The following is a 16,519-nucleotide window of genomic DNA, read 5'->3' as shown; positions in this document are numbered from 1 at the left end:
TCCATCAAATCTTTACCCAAAACTTGAAAACTTCACAACACAAAACTCAAAGTAGAAAATCTCATGAGCTCCGTTAGCGAAAGAAAACAAAAGACCACTTCAAGGTACTGTAATGAACTCATTATTTATTTATATTGGTGTTAAACCTACTGTATTATAACTTCTATATGGTTCATAAACTATTTTACTAGCCATAGATTCATCAAAATAAGCAAACAACACACGAAAAACAGAATCTGTCAAAAACAGAACAGTCTGTAGTAATCTGTAGCTAGCGCAAGATCTGGAACCCCAAAAATTATAAAATAAATTTCTTGACGTGCGTAATTTATCTATTAATCATCTTCAAAAAGAATTAACTAAATAGGACTTTCCAAATAACAATGGCAGTAGTTCTCGTGAGCGCTAAAGTTTCTGTTTTTTACAGCAAGTGTAACAAGACTTTCCCCAAGTCTTCCTAACGGTTCTACTTGGCACAAACACTAATTAAACACAAAAAACACAACCAAAACAGAGTATAGATAAATTATTTATTACTAAACAGGAGAAAAAATCAAGGAATAAAAATAAAATTGGGTTGCCTCCCAACAAGCGCTATTGTTTAACGCCCCTACCTAGGCATAACAAGCAAGGATAGATCTAGGTATTGCCATCTTTGGTAGGCAATCCATAAGTGGCTCTCATAATAGATTCATAAGGTAATTTAATTTTATTTCTGGGAAAGTGTTCCATGCCTTTCCTTCATGGAAATTGGAATTTAATACTCCCTTACTTCATATCAATAATTGCACCAATCGTTCTAAGGAAAGGTCTACCAAGAATAATAGGACATGAAGGATTGCAATCTATGTCAAGAACAATAAAATTTATGGGCACATAATTACTATTTGCAAAAATAAGAACATCATTAATTTTTCCCATAGGTTTCTTAATAGTGGAAATCGCAAGGTGCAAGTTTAAAGAGCAATCATCAAAATCACGGAAACCTAACAAATCACACAAAGTCTTTGGAATTGTGGAAACACTAGCACCCAAATCACATAAAGCATAGCATTCATGATCTTTAATTTTAATTTTAATAGTTGGTTCCCACTCATCATAAAGTTTTCTAGGGATAGAAACTTCCAATTCAAGTTTTTCTTCATAAGATTGCATCTAGGCATCAACGATATGTTTAGTAAACGCTTTATTTTGACAGTAAGCATGAGGAGAATTTAGCATGGATTGTAACAAGGAAATACAATCAATCAAAGAGCAATTTTCATAGTTAAATTCTTTGAAATCCATAATAGTGGGTATAGCAACATCTAGGGTTTTAATTTCATCAATCCCACTTTTATCAATTTTAGCATCAAGATCAAAAAATTCCGAATTCTTGGAACGCCTTCTAGGTAAAGGTGGATCATATTCAGTCCCATCATTATCAAGATTCATATTGCAAAACAAAGATTTAATAGGGGACATATCAATAACTTTTGGATCTTCATCATTATTTTCATAGGAACTAGGAGAACACGCTCTTATAAAGGCATCTTTCTTAGCACGCATCCTAGCGGTTCTTTCTTTGCACTCATCAATGGAAATTCTCATGGCTTTGAGAGACTCATTGATACTCCCTCCATTTTTGTATACAAGGCCACAAACTCATATTACAGGTATCAAGGTAAAAAATCAATGCTATGTTTAAGTCAATGTTGCAAGCTAGCTTGTCACCTTGTTTGTTGTCTGAATTAATGTGGTTTTTCTCTCCCACGCACAACAATCCAACCCTCTTACTCCTCATTGGTTGCTTAATGTTGGGAATGCAAGCTAACCTTCTCACTCCCGCACGCACACAAGGGATATTAATGTCCTCGGGTGCTAGTACGAGGCAAACACCATCAATTTTGCCTCGATTAATGTTAGTGGCCTTGTATAGTTGCAAATTGTAATTTTGATAGTGGCCTTGTATAAAAAAATGGAGGGAGTATCATGCTTAGGTGGAATAGATATAAGTTTCAAAGAATCAACATCAAGAGAAATTCTATCAACGTTCCTAGCCAACTCATCAATCTTAAGCAATTTTTCTTCAATCAAAGCATTAAAATTCTTTTGCGAAGTAATAAATTATTTAATATTAGATTCAAAATCAGAGGGCATCTTATTATAATTTCCATAAGAATTGTTGTAGGAATTACCATAATTATTAGAGGGATTACTAGGATAAGGCCTAGGATTGAAATTTCCTCTATATGCATTGTTACCAAAATTGTTCCTACCAACAAAATTCACATCCATAGAGTCATTATTATTCTCAATCAAAGTAGACAAGGGCATATCATTAGGATCATAAGAAACACTCTTATTAGCAAATAATTTCATAAGTTCATCCATCTTTCCACTCAAAACATTAATTTCTTCTATCGCATGCACCTTTTTATTAGTAGATCTTTCAGTATGCCATTGCGAATAATTAACCATAATATTATCTAGAAGTTTAGTAGCTTCTCCTAAAGTGATTTCCATAAAAGTGCCTCCCGCGGCCGAATCTAAATTATTTCTAGAAGCAAAATTCAATCCAGCATAAAAATTTTGTATAATCATCCACAAATTTAAACCATGAGTAGGGCAATTATGTATCATTAGTTCCATACTCTCCCAAGCTTGTGCAACATGTTCATGATCAAGTTGCTTAAAATTCATAATATCGTTTCTAAGAGAGATGATCTTAGCGGGAGGAAAATACATGGAGATAAAAGCATCTTTGCACTTATTCCATGAATCAATACTATTTTTACGCAAAGATGAAAACCAAGCTTTAGCACGATCTCTAATTGAAAAAGGAAATAGCTTCAATTTAACAATATCATTATCCACATCTTTCTTCTTTTGCATATCACACAAATCAATGAAGCTATTTAGATGGGTAGCAGCATCTTCACTAGGAAGGCCGAAAAACGAATCTTTCATGACAAGATTCAGCAAAGCAGTATTAATTTCACAAGATTCAGCATCGGTAAGAGGAGCAATCGGAGTGGTAATAAAATCATTGTTGTTGGTATTGGTGAAGTCACATAATTTAGTATTATCTTGAGCCATCGTGACAAGCAAGCAAACTAACACACAAGCAAACAAAAAACAAGCGGGCAAATAGAGGCAAATGGAGAAAGAGAGGGAGGATAGAGAGAGAGGGCGAATAAAACGGCAAGGGTGAAGTGAGGGAGAGGAAAACAAGAGGCAAATGGCAAATAATGTAATGCGGGAGATAAGGGTATGTGATGGGTACTTGGTATATTGACTTTTGCGTAGACCTCCCCGGCAACAGCGCCAGAAATCCTTCTTGCTACCTCTTGAGCACTGCGTTGGTTTTCCCCGAAGAGGAAGGGATGATGCAGCAAAGTAGCGTAAGTATTTCCCTCAGTTTTTGAGAACCAAGGTATCAATCCAGTAGGAGGCTAGGCGCGAGTCCCTCGTACCTGCACAAAACAAATAAATCCTCACAACCAACGCGAATAGGGGTTGTCAATCCCTACATGGCCACTTACGAGAGTGAGATCTGATAGATATGATAAGATAATATTTTTGGTATTTTTGTGATAAAGATGCAAAGTAAAATAAAGGAAAAGTAAAAAAAGCAAAGGAAATAACTAAGTAGTAGGAGATTGATATGATAAAGATAGACCCGGGAGCCATAGGTTTCACTAGTGGCTTCTCTCAAGAGCATAAGTATTCTACGGTGGGTGAACAAATTACTGTTGAGCAATTGAAGGAATTAAGCATAGTTATGAGAATATCTAGGTATGATCATGTATATAGGCATCACGTCCGAGACAAGTAGACCGACTCCTGCCTGCATCTACTACTATTACTCCACTCATCGACCGCTATCCAGCATGCATCTAGAGTATTAAGTTAAAAATAGAGTAACGCCTTAAGCAAGATGACATGATGTAGAGGGATAAACTCATGCAATATGATGAAAACCCCATCTTGTTATCCTCGATGGAAACAATACAATACGTGCCTTGCTGCCCCTACTGTCACTGGGAAAGGACACCGCAAGATTGAACCCAAAGCTAAGCACTTCTCCCATTCCAAGAAAGGTCAATCTAGTAGACCAAACCAAACTGATAATTCGAAGAGACTTGCAAAGATAACCAATCATACATAAAAGAATTCAGAGAAGATTCAAATATTGTTGATAGATAGACTTGATTATAAACCCACAATTCATAGGTCTCAACAAACACACCGCAAAAAGAAGATTACATTGAATAGTTCTCCACAAGAGAGGGGGAGAACATTGTATTGAGATCCAAAAAGAGAGAAGAAGCCATCTAGCTAATAACTATGGACCCGTAGGTCTGAGGTAAACTACTGACACTTCATCGGAGGGGCTATGGTGTTGATGTAGAAGCCCTCCGTGATCGATGCCCCCTCCGCCGGAGCTCCGGAACAGGCCCCAAGATGGGATCTCATGGATACAGAAAGTTGCGGCGGTGGAATTAGGTTTTTGGATCCGTATCTGATCGTTTGGGGGTACGTATGTATATATAGGAGGAAGGAGTACGTCGGTGGAGCAACAGGGGGGCCACGAGGGTGGAGGGTGCGCCTGGGGGGGGGGGGGGTAGGCGCGCCCCCCTACCTCGTGGCCTCCTCGTTTGTGTCTTGACGTAGGGTCCAAGTCTCCCAGGTCTTGTTCGTTGAGAAAATCACGTTCCCGAAGGTTTCATTCCATTTGGACTCCATTTGATATTCCTTTTCTTCGAAACCCTAAAACAGGCAAAAAAACAGCAATTCTGGGCTGGGCCTCCGGTTAATAGGTTAGTCCCAAAAATAATATAAAAGTGGATAATAAAGCCCAATAATGTCCAAAACAGTAGATAATATAGCATGGAGCAATCAAAAATGATAGATACGTTGGAGACGTACCAAGCGCACGTTGTACTTGTGGCGCAGATCCGAAGAGAGGGTTGCAGTCGACCTGCACCTCGTCGTCCTTGCGGATAGGGGTGTTTTTCAAACTTAGATGAGTACTGGACTGCAGCTAAGCCCCTGAGTGTGAGGTTTGCTCATCACTCGGTAGGATTTTTTAAACTTAGGCGAGTACTGGATTGCAGCTAAGCCTCCGAGTGAGAGGCTTGCTCACCACTCGGTAGGATTTTTCAAACTTAGGCGAGTACTGGACTGCAACTAAGCCCCCGAGTGTGAGGTTTGCTCATCACTCCATAGGATTTTTTAAACTTAGGCGAGTACTGGACTGCAGCTAAGCCCCCGAGTGAGAGGCTTGCTCACCACTCGGTAGGATTTTTCAAACTTAGGCGAGTACTGGGCTGCAGCTAAGCCTCCGAGTGAGAGGCTTGGTCACCACTCGATAGGATTTTTCAAACTTAGGCCAGTACTGGACTACAGCTAAGCTTCCGAGTGAGAGGCTTTCTCACCACTCGGTAGGATTTTTCAAACTTAGGCGAGTACTGGACTGCAGCTAAGCCTCCGAGTGAGAGGCTTGCTCACCACTCGGTAGGATTTTTCAAACTTAGGTGAAACGGATGCGCAGCTAAGCCCCCGAGTGAGAGGCTTGCTCATCACTCGGTAGGATTTGTTAAACTTAGGCGAAACAGATTCGCATCTAAGGCACCCACTGGGGGATTTAGAACATATATAAAAAAGAACAACGATCATTTACGAGACTGTAAAACCGTGTCTTTGATAACCAAACTAAGGGGTATTTCTTATTACATCTCAACAGTCTGAATGCTTAAGTGTAAAAGGGGCGGAGCAACTCCGCATTCCAAGCACGTGGCTCGTCTTTCTTATGCTCGACATTGTAGAGGTGGTACGCTCCGTTGTGGAGCACTCTGGTGATGATGAAAGGACCTTCCCAAGTAGGGGCGAGCTTGTGTGGTTACTGCTGATCCACTCGAAGAACCAAGTATCCTTCCTGAAATGCTCGACCCCTCATGTTTCTGGCGTGGAATCGACGCAGGTCTTGCTGATAAATGGTTGATCGGGTCAGAGCCATCTCTCTTTCCTCTTCCACGAGATCAACTGCGTCTTGCCGAGCCTGTTCTGCTTCATCTTCTGAGAAAAGCTCGACTCTGGGTGCATTGTGAAGCAAGTCACTCGGAAGCATAGCTTCAGCTCCACAGACCAAGAAGAATGGAGTTCGACCAGTCGACTAATTCGGAGTCGTCCTCAAACCCCAAAGTATTGACGGAAGTTCATCGACCCAGGCGCCTGCCGCATGCTTGAGATCACGCATCAGTCGGGGTTTCAGTCCTTTGAGGATCAACCCGTTTGCTCTTTCAGCTTGTCCATTTGACTGGGGATGGGCGACTGAAGCATAGTCGACTCGAGTGCCTTAGGAAGCACAGAAGGCCCTGAACTCATCTGAATCGAAGTCCGAGCCGTTGTTAGTGATGATGCTGTGTGGAACACCATATCTGAATGTTAACTCTCTGATGAAACTGACCGCAGTACTGGCTTCAAGACTTTTGATAGGTTTGGCTTCAATCCATTTGGTGAATTTGTCAACTGCCACGAGTACATGAGTGAAGCCACTCCTACCCGTTCTCAGAGGTCCAACCATGTCCAAACCCCAAATAGCGAAGGGCCAGACAAGTGGAATGGTCTTCAGGGCTGACACGGGCTTGTGAAACATGTTGGAGTAAAACTGGCAACCTTCACATTTGTCGACTATTTCTTGTGCCATCTCATTTGCCCATGGACAATAAAATCCTGCTCGGTATGCTTTGGCCACAATGGTCCGAGAGGACACATGGTGACCACAGGTCCCCGAGTGGATGTCGTTGAGGATCACTCGACCTTCCTCTGGTGTTATGCATTTCTGGCTGACTCCAGTTACACTTTCTCTGAACAGTTGCCCTCTTATCACAGTAAAAGTTTTGGATCGACGGACGATCTGTCGGGCCTCTTCTTCGTCCTCTGGGAGTTCCTTCCTGAGGATGTACACAATGTACGGCACTGTCCAGTCGGGAGTGATGACCAAAACATCCATGATCAAGTCGACCACGGCCGGGACTTCAACTTCAGTCGGATCAGCGGTGCTCTTTGGCTGCGGGGGCTCTTCAGTGAAAGGATCTTCCTGGACTGAAGGTGTATGAATATGCTCCAAAAACACCTTATTGGGAATGGCTTCTCTCTTGGAACCTATCTTCGCCAAATCGTCCGCTGCTTGATTTTTCAGTCGGGGTATATGGTGGAGTTCTAAACCCTCAAACTTCTTTTCTAAATTTCTCACCGCATTGAAGTAGCCAGTCATAGCTGGGCTTCTGACGTCCCACTCCTTCATTACTTGATTCACCACCAAATCTGAGTCGCCATAGACCATGAGGCGACAGACGCCAAGTGAAATGGCCATACGCAACCCTTACAAAAGTGCCTCATATTCAGCTTCGTTGTTGGAGGAATCGAAATGAATTTGTAGAACATAGCGGAGCTTGTTGCCTCGGGGGGATACCAATACCACCCCAGCACCAGAACATAACTCTTGAAATCCACTACTTCCAATGTCAACTTTTCTTTGCGGAAATTCTTGGAATCACCGAAAACCACATCAAGGGTGATCTGGCCGAGTGATTCAGCCTTCTTGCCGGGTATAACGCCATGGAAACTCATATTACTTTCGCTGAGCTTGGACATCGGGATCCCCATTCCCTTCAAGGTTTCAGCATAAAGGATAATTCAGGCCGCTACCACCATCCATCAGCACTTTAGTCAGTCGAGTGCCTTCAACAACTGGGTCGAGCACCAATGCTTGCCTCCCAGGGGTGGCTACACGTGCTGGATGGTCAGACTGGTCGAATGTGATGGCAATCTGGGACCACTTGAAACAACTTGGCGTTGCCAGAGCAACCATGTCCACTTCTCTGTTGATAACTTTCAATCGACTTTTGCTCTCAACATCAGCAAAAATCATCAGAGTGGAGTTGACGTTGGGAAAACCGTCATCATCCTATTCCTTGTTCTCATCCTTGTCCAACTCCTTTTCCTTCTCCTTGGGTTGCTTCTCTCAGAATTGCTGGATTAGGAGTCGACACCGCCGAGTGGTGTGCTTGGGATAAATCAAATTACCCTCTTCATCTTTCTTGGTGTGAATGTGACATGGAAAATCCAACACATCATTTCCGTCTTGATCTTTCACTTTCTTGGGATTCCAGAGCCCTTTGGGCTTCCCCTTGAACTTTCCTTAAGCCACAACTAAGGCCTCACCAGGAGCAACTGGCTCGGCCTTACGCTTATGTTTCCGATTGGAAGTACCTCCACTGGTGTCCCGGGCGACTGTTTTGTGCTTTCCACTCCGGAGTCGGTCTTCCTCTTTGCCGTTAGCGTATTTGGTGGCAATCTCCATCATCCGAGTCAGAGTCATATCTTTTGTCCGACCGAATTTCAGATTCAACTCCCAATACTTAACGCCTTCCTTGAAGGCACAGATTGCTTGGTGATCTGACACATTATCCACTGTATGGTGTAACGTGATCCATCTCTGGATATAGTCTCTCAAGGTTTCTTTCGGTTTCTATACACAACACTGCAATTCTGTCAACCCTATCGGTTGCTTGCAAGTACCCTCAAAAGTTCTAACAAACACTCTGGCGAGTTCTTCCCAACTGTATATGCTACCAGGTGCTAACTGGTTCAGCCATGCCCTGGCCGAGCCTTCCAACATGAGAGGGAGGTGCTTCATTGCCACTTCATCATTGCCACCACCAATTTGCACAGCCACTCGGTAATCTTCAAGCCAAGTGTCAGGCTTAGACTCACTGGTGAACTTGCTGACTCCAGTCGCCAACCTGAAGTTGGGAGGAATCACTGCGGCCCTGATGGCTCTGCTAAAACACTCGGGACCTGAAACGTGCACTATGCTGCCAGTCGGATAATCTCTGTCATGACCTTCTCTATGCGCTCTGTTCCTGTCAACTAGACCTTGAACGAGAATAGATCTCGCATCAAAGTCTGGCTCCCTTGGGTCGACTAGTACTCTTCGTTCTCTGCTGTGGGGGCGCCTGTCATCCTGCCGCCAAGGCACGTATGACCCACTCCTCGGAGGAGGCGTGGTCACTCGACGATGGTCATCGTGGTCGAGTCGGTGATCATACTGCTCGCGGTTTCTGTACTGATCCTGCCGGTGCCCATGTCCCTCACGATGCGGAGGCGATCTTGGGCTGTGAGCCGACTAGACTGTGTCCGCCATCATAGACCTGCTATGAATCCTATTCCGCGACTAAGATACTGCTGTATTCTGTTCTCCAGCTGCTCGAAGCAAGGCCTGGATCTGCATCAAACCTCTTCCTGACTCCAACTGGGAAGGCCGGATTGACTCTGCTATTTGGGCTGCGGCTGTGAGATTTTGGATCGGAGTGTGGTATACCTGAGTTTGAGGCAGAAAAAACTACCGTCGACTGGATTCAGGGATCCGCTGTCGAGCATGCTCGTCGAGTGCATGCTGCAGGTTCTCCAGTCGAGTGCGCTCAGCCAAGTTGGCCAGGCGTGCTTCCTCCAAGGCCTGGGCCTCTAGGGTTTCTCCAATGATAGGAGTGTGAAGTGCATCCATGTTGCGGCGGCGAAGCTCTTCCCTCCGCTACGAAGAAAGGGGCTTGGGGCAGTACTCGTGAACACGCGATGGATCGCCGCCTCCATTGCCACCGTCGTTGCAGGGGAAGCCAGGAGGACAGCCAGGAGGACTGGGTGGTCCGTCGACCATCAAGACTTCTGTCATGGGATCGCTACTGTTGCATTCGGATGCGGTCTCGACGGAGCCAGTCGAACAGGCCGTAGAGAGTTTCGTCGGGCTCTATTGCCGCGACATGTGAGGTGGCTGACTGGCGGGCCACCGCGTGCCTAACCCACCGCTGGAGCCGCGACCGACCGGAACGCTTGTCCCGGCGAGTGGCGGGGGATGAGGACACCATAGGAACTGACCGATACTGGGTCAATGGTTGCCGGAGAAGGACGCAGCAGATGCACGCGCGAAAGAGCATCGCCCCGCGGACGGGGAGCGCATCGATGTCGAGCGGAGCTTCCTGGAGCTAGGCGGAGTCGTCGGCGATGAACACAAGCGCACCGAGACGGATCTTGCGGCCCTCAACCAGTTCGCCGGCGGAAACCATGACGATGAGAATCGGAAAAATTGCAACTCCACCAGAAAGTCGCTAAGACACCTGCCCCACGATGGGCGCCAACTGTCGTGGATCTAAGACTGACAGTAGAATGGGGGGTAGGTATGAGGAGGCAAGGTCCTAGCTATGGCGAAGTTGTACACACGAGTTTTACGAGTTCAGGCCCTTCGCGGAGGAAGTAACAGCCCTATGTCTTGGTGCCCTGAGGCGGTCGATTGGATTATATATGTATGTGTGTGTGTGTGTGTTTACAGAAGGTGTGAACCCGTGTCTCAGTGGAAGGGGTGGCTTATATAGAGTGCGCCAGGACCCCAGCCAGCCCACGTTACAAAGAGTTTAAGGTACATAAAGAGATGGCATTACTTGTAACGCTAGCCTTAAATACCTTAATGGCCTTAAAGATTACAGAGTGGACGCTTGCCCGTTGCTGTTCTCGACGACTCTTGGTCTTTAAATAGGTCGAATGGATTCTTGTATGGTCGAATGATCGTGTGGTCGAGTGACCCAAAGAAGGAGTCTCCGAGTGACTGGTAGGTCGAGTGGATTGCACTCGACACCTTGGTTGGGCCCTCCCTGTTGTCTCTTGAGCTTCTTTGCTTCTAAGACAGTGACCTTGGGTAGGACATATAGGTCAGGCCTATTACCCTACCCCAGGTCTATGTCGTCATCAGGTCAAGAGCTGACAAAATGGAATGATGAACTCATCATGCAATTCTACTCTACAACTCATTTTTATCCAGATGGTAAAATCGTATGGATGTCTGAAGGTACAAGGTATCGGTCAACTGTTGAGGAGTGGGAAAAGTTGATAAATGCCCCTAAAGAACATGAAGATGACTTGGATGTCTATGCCAAGAAGAAGAAAGACCACAACTCTATGGTCAATATGTACAAAGAGATCCCAGATAAGGCATTGGAAACACTTATGCTTGGATCTGTACATTACTTGTTGTCTGGTCTAGCTACAATCAACACAATCTTGAGGCATACATTGTTTCCCAAATCTGGAGATCACAAGATGATCAGAGGACATTCAATCAACTTGCTGCAGATATTTGATGTGCCTCAGAAGTTCAAGGTCATGAGTCTGATTATTGAAACAATCAAGAGGACATCTGCAGATCAAAAGAGATCATGTGGGTATGCTCCACACATTCAAGTGCTCATCAACTCCAAGATGGGCACATGCACTTATTTGTTGGACAAGGAGCACTTATCGTTGAGACTAGAATTTGAAGATAATACTGTTGTGATGAATGAGGATGATCCCACATTAGTGCAAGCACAAGAGAAGAGAGAGAAGGCAAGGGGAGAGAAAGCTGCAAGGATGCCAAGTGTTGAGGAGGCATCTCAAGTTTTCTGAGTCAAAACAAGATCAGCTTGCCTATCTGATTCAAGCAACTTGGAGGATTGAGAAGGGCTTGGCCACCCTGACTTAGAATCAGGAGAGCTTGGAGAGGATCATTGAGACCAAGTTCTATGATCTTGATCTGAAAGTAACAGAGATGCAGATAGCTGTTGAGCGCTTCACGAGGAAGCAGAGGAGAAGAAAGGAAAGGCTACCACAGATGCTTTTCAGAGAGTGCCTAGAGGTTAGAGGTCTCCTATAGTACCCATGGCTGACACTAGAGCAACTACTTCAGCACCAGCAGCAACAGCTTCAGTGCCACCTCCAGTTGCCACTCCACCAGCTCCAACAATATCTACTGATGCCTTCGTCCTTGGAGACCTCTCTACACCACCTCCTGAAGACCAAGCCTAGAGAGACGCGTAGCATTATGCATTTTCAAACTTTTTGGTAACTTGTTGCCAAAGGGGGAGAAATGTATAGATCATAGGATTCGAGAGAGAGTGTTTTGCTTCTTTGTCTCTATTGCTATTTTGCTTGATACTTCTGTGTGTTCTCGTTTGATACTCTTTATGTCTATGTGTGAGATACTTGTATGATCATGTGTTTGATCATATTCAGCTTTAATGTTTGCTTGGATGATATTATCTTTTATATCTTATATATGATCATTCACTTTGCTTGGTGATGAGTGCATGTTTTAATTCCTATCATTTTGAGCGCTCCACCAAGATGTATGTGACATGGAAGAGTAACCCATGATCCTAATCGATTGTGCATTTGCATTCAAAAGCAAATTTTAAATAATGCACAAATTTAGGGGGGGGGGGGTTCTTGCTTATCGCATACTTCTCAAAGCGACGATGTATTTCAATCTTATGATAAGTCGAAGCTTTGATATATATGTTGTCATCAATTACCAAAAAGGGGGAGATTGAAAGTGCAACTATCCTTGGGTGGTTTTGCTAATTCCTAACCACATATAGCTCACTGAACTAATGCTTTTCAAGACGATCATTTCAGAAAGATCAATGACTGGCATGGCATGGATTAGGAATGTGGACCCCTCAAAATGCTAAGGACGCATATTGACTCAAGCTCAAGGCTCTACATTTTCATTTTAGTGATCCAAGATCACATTGAGTCCATAGGAAAAGCCAATACTATTAAAAGGGGATGAGGTGTTTCTTAATAGCTTGCTTGCTCAAAATGTTTAGTGATATGCTCCAAAAGCCCTCAACCACTTTCTCATATCCGCATATGTCCCAAACAAAAAGACAAACTCGGCCCTACCGATTTGATCTATCCGGCGCCACCGAGTTCATTTGACATAGCCACTGCCAAAAACCCTAGTTAGTTCGTTCTCACCGATAGGGATCTCGGTCTCACCGAGATGGGCTTGCAAACTCTCGGTTTCCTTTCATAATGTTTCGGTCCAACCGAGATGAGCGATCGGTCCCACCGAGTTCGCAATGCAAACTCTTTGTTTCCCTTCGTAATGTTTCGCTCCAACTGAGATGAGCGATCGGTCCCACCGAGTTCGCAATGTGAACTCTGTGTTTCCCTTTCGTAATGTTTTGGTCTCACTGAAATGAGCGAATCAGTCCCACCGAGTTTGCCTCGCCAACTCTTTGTTTGCCTATTACAGAAACATGTCCTACCGAGTTTATGTGATCGGTCTCACCGAGATTACGTTATGCCCTAACCCTAATGAAATCGGTCCCACCGAGTTGACATGTTTGTCCCACCGAAAAGCCTAATGTTCACATTTTGAACAAAATCGGTCTGACCAAGTTTTATGATTTGGTCCCACCGGGTTTGGTAAATTGTGTGTAACGGTTAGATTTTGTGTGGAGGCTATATATACCCCTGGACCCACTCTTCATTTATGGAGAGAGTCATCACAACGTGCCTACACTTCCAACATTCATTTTCTGAGAGAGAACCATCTACTCATGTGTTGATACCAAGATATTCCATTCCAACCACAAGAATCTTGATCCCTAGCCTTCCCCAAGTTGATTTCCACTCAAATCATCTTTCCACCAAATCCAAATCCGTGAGAGAGAGTTGAGTGTTGGGGAGACTATCATTTGAAGCACAAGAGCAAGGAGTTCATCATCAACACACCAACTATTACCTTTTGGAGAGTGGTGTCTCCTAGATTGGTTAGGTGTCACTTGGGAGCCTCCGTCAAGATTTTGGAGTTCAACCAAGGAGTTTGTACGGGCAAGGAGATCGCCTAATTCGTGAAGATCTACCCTAGTGAGGCAAGTCCTTCATGGGCGATGGCCATGGTGGGATAGACAAGGTTGCTTCTTCGTGGACCCTTCGTGGGTGGAGCCCTCCATGGACTCGTGCAACCGTTACCCTTCATGGGCTGAAGTCTCCATCAATGTGGATGTACGATAGCACCACCTATCAGAACCACGCCAAAAATCTCCGTGTCTACATTGCATTTGCTCCCTCCAAACTCCTCCCGTTTCCTTCATATGCAAATGTTTTACATTTTGCTGCTATACTCTTAAATTTGCTTGTGTAGGTTTATTGCTTGACTTGTGCTAAGTTACTAAAATCGGCCAAGACTTAAAATTGGGAAAAGGCTAGATTTTTATTTGGTCAAGTAGTCTAATCACCCCCCCTCTAGACATACTTTTGATCCTACAAGTGGTATCAGAGCTTTGTTCTCCATTTGCATTGATTTCCATAGCTTTTGGTGATCATGGCCTTGGTTTCACAACCTAGGAGAGTATGGCGTCCAGCGAGGGAAATTACCACCGTAGAGGTCCTTACTTCAAAGCGGTGGTGGATGTCCTCTCGCACCCACTTAAGCGGTTATCAGCAATATCGATGCTTTTCATCTGTGGGCCTGCTTGGTCCATCACTACTTTTTCCCTGACAACAAAAGAGGTTAATTTGACTGAGGGGTTATTATTTTTGCTCTGGGATGACATGCATGATACAGTATGAGCACACACACACACAACATGTGTACGCATGAATCCCTCCCATCGAGTCGAAGTGGCTAGTACAACGACACATCATGAACCAATCTCACTCTGTGTGGGGAGCTAGTGTATGATTTTTGACGCACGCGCCACATCAATCTTGTGTATTCAAACAGGCATGCATTCATCACCTCCATACATATGCATGTAGTGGTTGCCTTCGAACGGTACACTCCCTCGCGTGGTTATCGGTGATAATCCTATATATTCGTGGGCCCTCATGGACATCCATGATCACCTTGACCAACAACAAGATAGGTTACCATGGCGGATTCTTCATTTGGTTCGTGTTATCATAGTATAGGTCATGGTGAGATTTAGACCTTAAGTTTGAGCGCATATACTATGCACGCATGCATGCACGAATCCCCGTTGTTGGCTTGAAGTGTGGTGTAACATAGATATGCATCGTCAACCTAACCCTCACTCAGTGTGGGGATTTCTAGTTTTAAATCACGGTGCCACATCAAAGTTATTCCATTGTTACTCCAAAAGACACCTCTCCTACATATGTTTGGGCCACACACATGCAGTGGTTATCTTCGGGGACAAGCTACTTGCGTGATTATTGGCGAGCTAGCCCATCTCTGGGGTTGCATGGATGGCCATCACTTTGACCAACAACAAGAGAGTGGTTGTACGACCAAGGTGGATTATTCTTGGTCCGTTTTATGATCCATCTTGGTGAGATATGCCTCTCTGGCACGCCGACTGAAAGTCTGTGTGGGGGGGGGGGGGTTGCTACTTCGCACTTTGCTAGGTGAACCTCGGTTGGGGGGCATGCATCCATAGCTTAGGATTCCCTTCGTGGCGACACGAGGGAGGCTGCTAGCTACTTCGCACTTTGCTAGGTGAACCTCAGTTGGGGGGAGGGGCATGCATTCATAGCTTAGGATTCCCTTCGTGCCGAGACGAGGGGGGTGGGGGCTGCTAGCTACTTCGGACTTTGCTAGGTGAACCTTGGTTGGGGGGGTGCATGCATTCATAGCATAGGATTCCCTTCGTGCCGACACGAGGGAGGGGCTGCTAGCTACTTCACACTTTTCTAGGTGAACCTCGGTTGGGGGGGGGGCATGCATTCATAGCTTAGGATTCCCTTCGTGCCGACACGGGGGAGGGGGGCTGCTAGCTACTTCGCACATTGCCAGGGTGAACCTCGGTTGGGGGGCATGCATTCATAGCTTAGGATTCCCTTCGTGCCGACACGAGGGAGGGGGGCTGCTAGCTACTTCGCACTTTGCTAGGGTGAACCTCAGTTGGGGGCATGCATTCATAGCTTAGGATTCCCTTCATGTCGACACGAGGGAGGGGTGATGCTAGTTACTTCGCACTTTGCTAGGTGAATGAACCTAGGTTGGGGGGCATGCATTCATAGCTTAGGATTCCCTTCGTGCCGATACAAGGGAGGAGGGGGCTGCTAGCCACCTCGCACTTTGCTAGGTGAACAGGGGGCATGCATTCATAGCTTAGGATTCCCTTCATGCCGACATGAGGGGGTGGGGGCAAGCAATATCGTGCGCTTTGCGAGAGAGGTGCCACATCGAAGTTGCATTTGGTATTTGAAAATCAAACCACCCTTTTGATACATAAATTTGGTCCACATGCAAGTGTGTTCGTGTTCTGACTCTCTCCTGCCTCATTTTTTGCCAAATTTATGAACATTAGACAAGTCAGATGACGCAGCAGACATGGTTCACTCAAACTAACCATGTGCCACGCTGGTGCCCCTGTCACGCACACATCCGCACAGTACATTGGGCTCCACGAGGGCCCCCCTCTGCAAAATATTTACCCGCCTCGAGGGTTTTTCTGTTTCATAACACACAGTTGTTATCTCCAGACCGTGTGCGATGTTTCTTGTTCCCAATCCCGCCTGCATGCCTAGAAAATATCTACCCGCCTCGAGGGTTTTTCTGTTTCATAACACATGGTTGTTATCTCCAGACCGTGTGCGATGTTTCCTGTTCCCAATCCCGCCTGCATCCCTAGAAAATATCTACCCGCCTTGAGGGTTTTTCTGTTTCATAACACATGGTTGTTATCTC

The 16,519-nt window shown here is 45.1% G+C and overlaps 1 protein-coding gene across 1 annotated transcript in view; it reads left to right on the top strand.

Moving 5' to 3' along the window:
* Positions 1-9,067: 9,067 nt before the first annotated feature.
* LOC147975254 (uncharacterized) overlaps positions 9,068-16,519 on the top strand; it is a 70,217-nt gene continuing 62,765 nt past the window's right edge. Inside the window, exons 1-2 of the mRNA XM_087520331.1 lie at positions 9,068-9,166; positions 9,253-9,341. Coding sequence (XP_087376457.1) covers positions 9,068-9,166; positions 9,253-9,341 — 188 coding nt within the window. The remainder of the gene's footprint in view (positions 9,167-9,252; positions 9,342-16,519) is intronic.

This window comes from Triticum urartu, chromosome 4A (genome assembly GCF_056163025.1).
Source record: "Triticum urartu cultivar PI428250 chromosome 4A, HENAU_Tu73, whole genome shotgun sequence".
Lineage (NCBI taxonomy): Eukaryota > Viridiplantae > Streptophyta > Magnoliopsida > Poales > Poaceae > Triticum > Triticum urartu.
The sequence above is the reverse complement of the archived record's forward strand: the minus strand, read 5'-3'. Positions and strand labels throughout refer to the sequence as shown.